This window comes from Dromiciops gliroides, chromosome 1 (assembly GCF_019393635.1).
Source record: "Dromiciops gliroides isolate mDroGli1 chromosome 1, mDroGli1.pri, whole genome shotgun sequence".
NCBI lineage: Eukaryota > Metazoa > Chordata > Mammalia > Microbiotheria > Microbiotheriidae > Dromiciops > Dromiciops gliroides.
In genome coordinates, this window is record NC_057861.1 from 545,274,332 (window position 1) to 545,285,432 (window position 11,101).

The following is an 11,101-nucleotide window of genomic DNA, read 5'->3' on the forward strand; positions in this document are numbered from 1 at the left end:
TTTGAAAGAAAGCCAATCAATGCAATGAGTGATCATATAATTGATAAGAGAATTGATGTTAAGGCATGCTACCCTTCTCCTGACCGAGAGGGAACCACATTGTAGAATGAGACATACATTTTCAGACACAGTCAATATGGGGATTTATTTTACTTAACTGTATTTGTTATAAAGATTTTGTTACTTTTTTCTCAATTTTTCTTGGGGAGGGGGGTGTGGGAGTGGGGGAGGAGGATGGAGATGGGGAAGCAGAAAGTAGGGAGAGAGAAGGAGCTAGGGAAAGGGCTCCAAAAAGGGAAAGAAAAAGAAAAGTGGATCATTGAAATTTTTTTTTAAATACACAAAAGGGGATAAAAGGAATCACAGACAAGCAGGAAAACTTTGAAAGTGACACTGAATTTATTATATACTTAAGGAAAAAAGCAAGCTATATTTAATAAAGATTCACAGTTTCAAGTACAATCCTCTCCATAGTACCGTGTATATGGAAGAGTTCACTTTAGTTGATATTCAGAATCTTTTTTAAATGGGGGAAAAACAAACTAAGAACAGGTCTCAAAGTTTAACATATAAATAAATAAACCAAAGTTGGATTACTAAAGTCAGTAGATAGAAAGGCCAACTGTATTGAGAAAAAAACACTTTCAAGAGTCACCTGCAAATGACTGTAGGCAGAAGGAAAGATGCCAATGGAGAGGTTATACAACAGAGAAAGGATAATGGAGGGAACCAAGTCCCAGAGACAGTGGGAGGTGATTATTAAGTAAAATGCCATTTAAAAATTGTTTGAGATGTTTTTAGTTCATGGAATTGTTATCTTCCTAATATGTTTCACACAAATATATCCATAACATCATTTTGAATGAGCAAACCATTGACAAGATTTCTCTCTCTACCTTTCACGGTACTGGGCGTAGGCAGGATTCTTTCTTCTTCTTTATTTCCATTAGGCTGTTGCCCAATAACATCTGCTAGAAAATTGGCTGATGGAGCTGGCAGACGGAATCTCTGTACAAATGATGGATGAACAAGAACAGATTTTCACAAACATCCCTGAAAAGGTAATGCATTAATACTACCCAAATAATGTGTTTGTTAAAATTAGGGAGCTTTTAAAAATCTCAATTCCTAGGCTCTCAATATTCATGCATTCTTCCTTTCTTCCTTGGATCTGACTTATTTGGGGGCAGTTCAGGCTAACTGAGCCAGGAGTTCTATGCTTAGCAACCTATGAGGATTTTGATAAGTGTCTATGAACCAGTTTTCTTAGTTTCAATTGAACAAACATTTATTAAGTATATAATCATGTGCCAGGCAGCATGTGAGGCACTGGGGAGACAAAGCCAAAATAAGATGTAGTCCTTGGCCTCAAGGACACTTACAATCAAAAGTGGGGTAAAGGAAGATATCCAAATAGATATGCTACTAGTCAAAGGAAAAGATTTAGAAAAAGTGTTTTTCTAAGAAAATTGGAGGAGAAAAAGATCACTTCCCTCTGGAGGAAAGCAGGGAAGACTGTGAAATAGGTGGCACTTAAACTGGTTCTAGAAAGAGAACATAAGTTGTCAACAAGTTGAAATGAAGGGGGAAATAAATGTCTGCATTCTAGGCCAATGGAGGGGCAGAAAACAAGAAGGGGAGACTGGGAAATAGCTAAAAACAGTGTGACCAGAATACTGAATGTATGAGAGGGTGGGGTAGCATGAAAATCAAAAAGGATTGAAAGAGATTATGGAGGGTCTTAAAAAGCTAGTTCTACATTTTCCATTCTACCCCTTAGGCAGCTGGGAGCCACTCAAGGTTTCTAAGCGGGGTCATGAGGGACATGTCGAGATACCCATGCATTAGGAAAACTATTTCACCATGCACTTGCATGATGGATGGGCAAGGGAAAAGACTACAGGCAGGAAGAACACTAAGAAGGTTATTACACAGTACAAAAGAGAAGTGAGGAGCACCTAAGCTGTGTTTTAATGGATTAACCAGGCTTTTCCATACTACTTTATCTCAAGTGTATCCTGGGTACACATATGAAGATGTGCAAAAATTCCTTCTCCTCAAGGGAATGCTTTGGTTTGGGATAGCAAGCCACAGATTAGTATGAACTAGGAGTGTGAACAATCACCATTTAATTACGTTCAGCCCTTTCACACTGTATTCCTACATAGTAGTCCCAAAGTACATTGACTTTATTTTTAAAAACCCAAACAATTTTGTATATTCTTTTTTTTTTTTGCAGGGCAATGGGGTTAAGTGACTTGCCCAGGGTCACACAGCTAGTAAATGTTAAGTGTCTGAGACCGGATTTGAACTCAGGTACTCCTGACTCCAGGGCCGGTGCTTTAACCACTGCGCCATCTAGCTGCCCCCGTATATTCTTTTTAATGCACTTAGCTGTGTATGTGTTGAAAATGTAAGTTCTTTTAGACCAGAGACTGGGTTTTGTTTTGTCTTTTGGTCCCCAAATCAATTTATATATAATGATGGGGGGGGCGGCTAGGTGGCACAGTGGATAAAGCACCGGCCCTGGATTCAGGAATTCCTGAGTTCAAATCCGGCCTCAGACACTTACTAGCTGTGTGACCTTGGGCAAGTCACTTAACCCCCACTGCCCCGCAAAAAAAAAAAAAAATTATTATATAATGATGGGAAAAGCTCAAGCAGTGTTTTCAAGGCATGCTACATGTGGAGACAGCCCTTTTACAGAGTTTAAACACCTAAAATGTCACATACAGAGTGACCCGTGCAGTCCCTGGAATAGTGGTCTCTAGTAGGATTCTCCACAGCCAGGTGTCTGACATAGAGAGGAAAGGGCAATATATGCATTTGCCTGTGGCTAGGCAAATGGTGCTGTCTTTTCTCTGGTAGTTTCCAAGTTCATCCATTATCATTCATTCATTCATTCATTCATTCACTCACTCAACAAGTTAATCCCCAGTGCCCTGGCCCATTCTAAGCACAAGGTTGTGTGCTATGAGGCACAGAAGGAGGCATGAGGCATTGCCCTCCTGGAGATTACTATGTTAAATAAAATGTCTGTTTCTTGATTGCCTGTTCCACACACCTTTTTTTCTTCTTTCTCACCTTTTAAATATTACTGACTCAAATTCCTTTCTCTTTATCAAGAATCCTTCAGCTTCCATTTGTCTTCAGGTAGTCCAATAAAGGATGAAGAAGCTGGGCCAGAGCACAGCCTCATAGGCTACTTTACATCTTTACAGGGCACTGCACTTTACATTCTATTATTTCATTTGATCCTCACCCTAGGTAAACTGAGCTAGTGGTAAGTATTTACAAGAAAGAAAATGGGGAAGCTAAATGAGAAAACAAGTCAGAGGTACGGTCCAGCCCTCCATCTCACTACCGCATACCAGAGCTATCCAGGCCTGGCTAGAGGAACAGTCTCTAAAGCAGAATGGATTCTAGGAAGAAAGGTACATACAATGTTTCAGAGACAAAGCAGGAAGGCCTGGTTTGGAAGGCTTTCTCAACTTACATATCTGAATGCCTTTCGGAGGTGTTTGAACTGCAAATAGAACTTGTAGAAGTGCAGCTGACTCACTCCCTGAAGAACAATAACCACCACGCCGTTCAGATGCTTTGGGTGAGAAAGATGGCACCAGCTGTTGAGAAATCAAAGTAACACACAGGCAACAGTGAGACCCTCAAGTTAGCTTCAAGTACACAGTGAAGAGGAGGAGGTGTGCAGAAAAGCAATTAGCAAGAGCTAACATATTCATGGGTGTCTTGCATGGGTGATGAGGCCAGCTGTTACCAAATAAACATCCCTCATTGTGCAGAATGGTCACAAGCCAAGCAATCTGGAAAAAGCGAAATTCTATGTATCAAATCCAATGTTCCTCTGGCTTGGCACTTTAAATGGGAACCCAGCCTTCCTTTTTAAATGGCTGTCTTTGGGAGAATGGGGTTTCCTCTTTGTAGGGAGTTGGCCCTCTCACTTCCCCTCTACTGATGTAGTCCTCCCTTAGGTGAGCTTTGAAGGACCACCTTTGCATGTCAATCAAAAAAACTGCTCCACTGTTATTTTGCACAAACCAATAGAAAGGGGTGTGTGTGTGTGTGTGTGTGTGTGTGTGTGTGTGTGTGTGTGTGTGTATACATACATACACATACACACACACAAGCAAGAGCTTTATAAACATAGGCAAAATATATGTTACAAGGCATCCAGTCATTTCTTTGGTCATTGAGTATAGCAGAATTCTCAACACTTGATATAAAGTAGCTTAGAGTTGGTGCCTACAGTGACCACAAACTCATTTTATACCTTGGCTTAGCTCAGGGGTTCTTAATCTTTTTTTCTATCATGGATCCCTCTGGCAATTGAGTGAAGCTTATGGACCCCTTCTCAGAATAACATTTTTAAATGCACGAAATAAAAAAAAAATAGAATAATAAAGGAAACCAATTATATTGCAATACAGTTATATATAATACACATATAAAACTCAAATTCACTCACCCCAGGTTAGGAACCCCTTGTTCAGTAGATTCATGCTGTTTCCCCAACGCCACAGACTTCAGCAGTTCACGTAGCTGGTCATGGCTTATTTCACAGTTTTTAACAAACAATTTGGTGGATAAGCGGGCTTTCTGTAAGGACAAAGGTGGGAAATAGCCACCCATAATCACTGATAAGTTTGCAAATGAAAAGCAAGGTAAACTATGTTTCTTTTTTCTTTTCTTTTTTTCCTGGCAGGGCAATGAGGGTTAAGTGTCTTGCCCAGGGTCACAGAGCTAGTAAATATCAGGTGTCTGAGGCTGGATTTAAACTCAGGTCCTCCCAAATCCAGGGCTTTATCCACTTCACCACCTAGCTGCCCCATAAAGTATGTTTCAAAAACAAAACAATAGTCTATGTTAGATCCTATCAATAGGTGTCCAAATACCTTTGTTTGGCTGAAAAGAGGCATCCAGGTGGCAGAATAGAGTGTTAGGCTTGGAATAAAGACCTGAGTTCAAATCCAGTTTCAGACACTTATTACCTGTGTGACGCTCAACAAGTCACTTTCATCTGACTGCTTCAGTTTCCTCAACCATAAAATGGGGATGATAATAGCACCTACCTCTCAGGATAATTGTGAGGATGAAATGAGATATTTACAAAATGCTTAGAACAATGCCTGGCTCATAGCAGGCACTTAATAAATCCTTTCCTTCCTTCCTATGGTGCCACACTGAAAGCTACATAAATGGCATGGCAGATAAAGTGCTGGATTTGGATTCAGGGCACTTGGGTTTGATTCTTGGCTCTGCAATTTAGTATATGCACGACAATGGGCAAGTCTTTTAAACTCAATTTCTCATATATATAATGAGGAGTTTGGATAAGATGGCCTCTACAGTCCCTTCCAGTTCTAAACCTCTGTATGACTCATGCCCATAAAGAACTTGTTTACTATATAGTAACATTGTAGACATGAACATTAAACCAATGTCTCCAGAGAGAGAGTCTCAAGCTATGCAAGAATATACCCACCAACCAAATGTTTCTTTCACTTGTCTCATGACATTGCAAGGCATGTTTTTCAGCTCATTTAGTAAAAGTATTTCTGGAAGTCAGGAGCAGGTTGAGAAGAGAACAGCGTACACACAGTAAGTGGCGAAGAGAAGAATAACGTACACACAGTGGGGGGAACTGTTTCTACACATAGTAGGTACTTAATATTTCCCATGTTGTCATTATTACTACATGGAGCCATCCCTTCCTACACTATATATAACATGTCTACTTCAATGGATTTATCCATCAAGTCGCCATTGCGAAGTTCATTTCCACACTACCGTGAGGTCGTGCAATAGGATTCTGTGGAACCTACTTATGATATAATCATTCAACTTTCAGCAACAAGCTCATAAATGTGATGGCCTCAAGATCATGGCTAGTAGCACTTACCTTCCACTGAGGCTGACTCTCTTCATCATCTGGATCCCCACTGGCTGTACCTTCCCCAGACCCTCTAACAAGCTCATTTTGTAGCTGCTTCCTCTTTTTGCTTTTCCCAACCAGGACCGCATCCATTCTTCAATGGTGATCTTTTTTCCCCTGGAAATAGATCATAACCCACATATGAACCCTTTGTGACACTTAAGACCCACATAGTATAAACCAATCCAGGTTCCTTCAGCAGTACTGCTAGGGCCCCCCACACCCACCCCAGGTGCAATGGCTGAGGGGGTAAAATGGGTTGGTCTTATTTTGAGGTTATGTGAGAGGCCCCTCAATGCATGAAAATATTGATCTCTTCATTTCTTCTGTATTCTTAAAGTAGGGATCTATATACCATAAAGCTTTCTCTGATCATCACTTGCTGGGTTCAGTTAGAGTGGGGTGCACCAGATGTTGATGAGGCTTCTTTTAACTCTAAAATTCCGTGATTCTGTGCTCTACACAGGCTTCTATACCACCGACAGAGAATGAAAAATTTCCCCACCTAACACTGGGAGAGAACCGGCTCGGCCTATCTCTTTTTCCCAACTTTATGTCCCATCATAATTTTCAACTAAAAACAATGCTAAGAAGATTGCAGTGGGGTTGGGATATGAGAGTGTAAGAGCAACCCTCTTCCTTCAATTTGCTTAGGTTCACAGATGTCAAGATGGATGAGACTGCAGAGGTCATCTAATCCAACTCTCTTATTTTTACAGATGAGAAAATCGAGAATCAGAGAGATTAAATGACTTGGCCCCAGCAGAGCTGGGATCTGGACCCAAGATCTCTAACTGCAAATCTAGCACTCTTCCCATGGTATGGTATCCTTGCCCACATTTCAGCTCAAGTGCCACTTCCTCTATGAAGTCTTCCCCAATTCTTTTCTACATATACACTTTGGCCCTAATGAATTCTTCTTCCCATCAGCTCCCAAAGCACATGTTCTTACTTTTTAATGTATTACGTTCTATTCCATATTCTATTTATCTGTTTCATCCTCTGAATTAGACTGTAAACTATAGGCTTAGAGTATAGCAAACCACTCTCCAGAAAAACACCCAATGTACACTGAAATGAAGAACTAGTCTACCACTAAAGTACTAGTGATATTTCACACAGGTGTGAAGGGTACTTTGTTTCTGAATTAAAAGTCCGTGGTTCTATACTTTACACCTGCTTGAGCAGAGACTTAGAGGAGCACAGCAGAGTGAGTGAAAACTTAAGCCACCTTGAGGACAAGTCCTACCAAGCTAGAAAAACTCTTGAGTAAGAACCTGATATGGGCTATGTGTTTGAGATCTAATTATATGAGTTTTGGGAGACTCCTCTCCAGAATTTTGATGTGGTAGAAACCTATTCCACATGAGTTAGGCTGGTTGGTCCCTAAAAAAAAAAACAAAAAACAACCTAATAAAATTATCCTTGAGACTTAAATGTTCCATGGACTGAGGTTCTAACTATTGACACAGCTACATAGTCACCTAAAACATACATTAAACAAGGACATGAGAAGTAAGAACTCCTCTGGCTCTATAGACTCCCAGTGGCCCTTTCAGTCAACATCTCCTGATGGGTCTTACCTCCCTCAAGAGAGGCACTATAGCCAACTGAATCATCAAGCTGAATATCTTTTTTTTTGGGGGGGGGGGGAGGGGGCGGGGCAATGAGGGTTAAGTGACTTGCCCAGAGTCACACAGCTAGTAAGTGTCAAGTGTCTGAGTCTGGATTTGAACTCAGGTCCTCTTGAATCCAGGGCTGGTGCTTTATCCACTTATGCCAACCAGCTACCCCCAAGCTGAATATCTTTTAAGTAAACTTGTTAACTGTTATGAGGTCTAAAAGTATGTATCTCGTTTTGTTCCAACCTTAAGTTTAAACCATCAGATGTACTCCAGTCTGGCATGGCCTAAAACAGCTGATGCCCATATGAGGAAGGATTTATTCGGTCATGGCAACTCACAAAACCATTTACTAATGTACAGCTGGACTCTGATCTGTTTTGGTGATTTGGAGCATACATATCAATAAAATTACAGATCCAATGAAATATGAATTGAAGGAAAAAACGTTCAGGTTCTCTAGGTGTTTGCTATACAATAGGGGCCACCAATGGCTGCATTTCAGAACTCTGTCAAATAGATTGTGTCTAACTGGGGGAAGGGCAAAAGAAGGTAAAAAGAGTCCTGAAGGGTGTATGGTCAATCACTCAAAAAACATTAAGAGCCTATTAACTGGTTTCCCTGCACCCCCTCTCCCTTATGCAACCCTTATTCTACCAAGCTACAACCATCAAAATAACCTAGCTAAAGCAAAGATCTGGCAATATTCCTTTGTTGTCCAACAAGATTCTGGGGTTCCCTTTGCTTATGGGATAAAAGGCATTCTCCCCGGAGCTGGCATTTAAAGCCATTCCCTGCCTGGTTCTAGCCTACCTTTCCAAGCTCATCTCACATACTGGCATATGTGCCATTTGCCCATTTCATTTCCAGTCTTTATTATTCCCTTGTAACGTGTCTACTATGCCAGAGTCACAAAATGGTGCCAGTGGAAAGAATCAGGATGCCTGGATGCTACCCTTAGGTCCACCATTTATTAGCTGTGTGACTTCAAGTCAGGTAAATCACTTAGCATTGAACCTAAAAGCCTTCCCCTCTAAGATATACCTTACTGTATAGAAGTTTTAGGTACTTAGTGTTATTTCCCTCATTAGAATGTAAGCTTATTTTGAGGTGGGACTGCTTCATTCTTTGTATTTGTATCCCCAGTGCCTATTAATCACATTGAAGCGATCAATAAATGCTTGTTGGGCTGCTCCCTATGCTTAGAATGCTTGCTGCCTTTTAAAATCCAAAGCTCCCTTACCTATTAGCTGGATGCCTTTGTAGGGAGCTGGCCCTCAGTCTCATGAGGAACTCCTTAGCTCTTAGTATTTTCTTCCTCCTTGATTATTCTTGCATTTCCTTATATTTACAAGTTGTAGCCCCATCCTGCCCTGCCCCCCCCCAAGTTTGATGTAATTAATTTCTTTTGAGGGTATTCCCCGGACCTAGTATTCAAAACAAAACAAAAAACACTGTGCTAGGCTACCGGGATACAAGTAGGGAGAATTCTCATTAGTGGATATTGTTAGACCTGAGTTAGAATCCTGCCTTAGTAGCTGTAGAACCCCAGGGGGAAGGGGCACTTAGCTCTTCTCTATCTCAGTTTCCTGATCTGTAAAATGGGGATAATAATAACAGGAAACTCACAGGGTAGTTGTGAGGCTCAAATGCCAGTACATTATCTAAAACTCTTTTCAAGCTTTTAAGTGCTATATAAATGCTCTCTATTACAACAACACTCTCGGCCTGTTTCCTCACATGCATAATGGGGGATAACAGCACCTAATGCACAAGATTGTTGTGAGGACCAAATAAGATGACAGATGTCAAGCCCACTGCAAACCTTAAAGAGCTGTAGGTGTCCCCAAAAGTCCTAGTGCAGTTTTAAGCTCTAACAACTTAAAAAGACCAAATAGTCAGTGGTGTATCTGTGTATTCCTGGACTCCAGTCAGAATGACCTCAGTTGGAATCCTGTCTCAGAAGCTTTCTTAGCTATGTGACTGGAAGCAGGTCTGCTCTCTCTTTCTCTCACTTTCTTTATCTGTAAAAGGTAGATAATCTTACCTACCTGACTGGGTGGATGTGAGGATCAAGTAAGACTAACATATATAAAGTACTGTAAACCTTACAGCTACATATTACTACCAACCTTCCTTCATCCACCTGTTAAATAGCTAGCATTTGTACAGCTGCAAAGTGCTTTATAAAGATGACATTTTGTCTTCACAACCCCCCCACCCCCAGATAGATGGCATTGTTAGCACCATTTTTCAGATGAGGAACTGAGTCAGAAAGCGCTAAAGTGATTGCTAAGGATCACACATCTACTTTGAACTGTAACTTTAAACTGCACTAAGACTTTTGGGACACCCCAAATATATAAATATCAAATAAAGAAATAGCATAGCAATTATTACAAATAGCTAGCATAATGAATAAATAGTAAAGAAACAGAGGCTAGTATAAATACTAGTTGCTGCTGCTGTTCTTATTATTGTTCTTATTAACTGGGTTCTGTAGTGGAGTGGCAGGACATGAGTCAGAAGACCTGAGTTCAAATCCAGCCTCGGATATTTACTAAGTTGTATGACCCTGGATAAGTCATTTAGCCATTCTCTGCTTCAGTTTTCTTATCTATAAAATGGCTATGACAATCACACCCACCTCCAAAGATGGTTGTGAGGGTAAAATAACAAAGCCCTCTGCAAACCTTAAGGCACTATACACGCATAAATGTGTATCTATGTATGTATATATACATATATCTCTCTCATTAAAATGACAACACCTATATTTATATGTGAATGTTATATAACATAAACATAATGATAGCACATATATTTTAGTATGATCATATATACATACCTACATACATGCTATCATTATTCTAATTCTAATAGGGCAAACAAGTCCCCATTTAGGCTGAGAGCTCCTTAGGGGCAAGAGCTGTCTTTTGCCTCTTTTTGCATTCCCAGAAGTTAGCACGATCTCTGGCACACAGTAAGCGACTAATAAATGCTTCCTGACTCCCCTAAAGTTGACAACATAAATATACTATAAACAAATATAACATAAAGTGAATCAATACAAATGGAAACAAAGTGGCGGAATACAAGGCCGTCTGGAGGAGGGGGATGGATGAGGACGAGCCAGGAGGCAGATGCGCGGAAGGGAGGAGGGGTCGGAGCCCCGGAGCCCCAGGGCCCCCACTCCTCCTTTCCCTCTTCACCCATCCTGACCCTCCAGGAGGGTCCCTTCCCCGACGAGGCCTCCCTTGGGTGCTGTCGGGTCCCCTCTGTACCCCTCCCGGCTCCAGGCTGCTCAGTCCCCGCTCCCACTTCCTCGCCCCTTGCCCAGGTTCCCGCCCGCTCACCTTCCGGGTGGGCTACCGGTCCACGAGCCAGGAAACAGCCAGCTACGAGCTCTCAGACTAAAACCTCAAAGGAATTTCCTAAGGTCTGGCCAATGGAGGAGCAGAGAACATCGATTCGTCTTGCTAAGGGGTGAGGGAGGAGAAAGGCCTGGCGGAAATGACGTCATCAGGGC

The 11,101-nt window shown here is 41.3% G+C and overlaps 1 protein-coding gene across 2 annotated transcripts in view; it reads right to left on the reverse strand.

Annotated features, from left to right (window-relative positions):
• The window catches only part of REXO5 (RNA exonuclease 5), a 36,698-nt gene extending 25,636 nt beyond the window's left edge, over nucleotides 1-11,062 (reverse strand). For both annotated transcript variants that reach the window (XM_043977439.1, XM_043977438.1), the window contains exons 1-5: nucleotides 10,929-11,062; nucleotides 5,918-6,067; nucleotides 4,484-4,614; nucleotides 3,497-3,623; nucleotides 897-1,008 (exon numbers count right to left, since the gene is read on the reverse strand). In XM_043977439.1, the coding sequence (XP_043833374.1) occupies nucleotides 897-1,008; nucleotides 3,497-3,623; nucleotides 4,484-4,614; nucleotides 5,918-6,043 (496 nt within the window). In that variant the 5' untranslated portion in view covers nucleotides 6,044-6,067; nucleotides 10,929-11,062. The remainder of the gene's footprint in view (nucleotides 1-896; nucleotides 1,009-3,496; nucleotides 3,624-4,483; nucleotides 4,615-5,917; nucleotides 6,068-10,928) is intronic.
• Nucleotides 11,063-11,101: the final 39 nt, after the last annotated feature.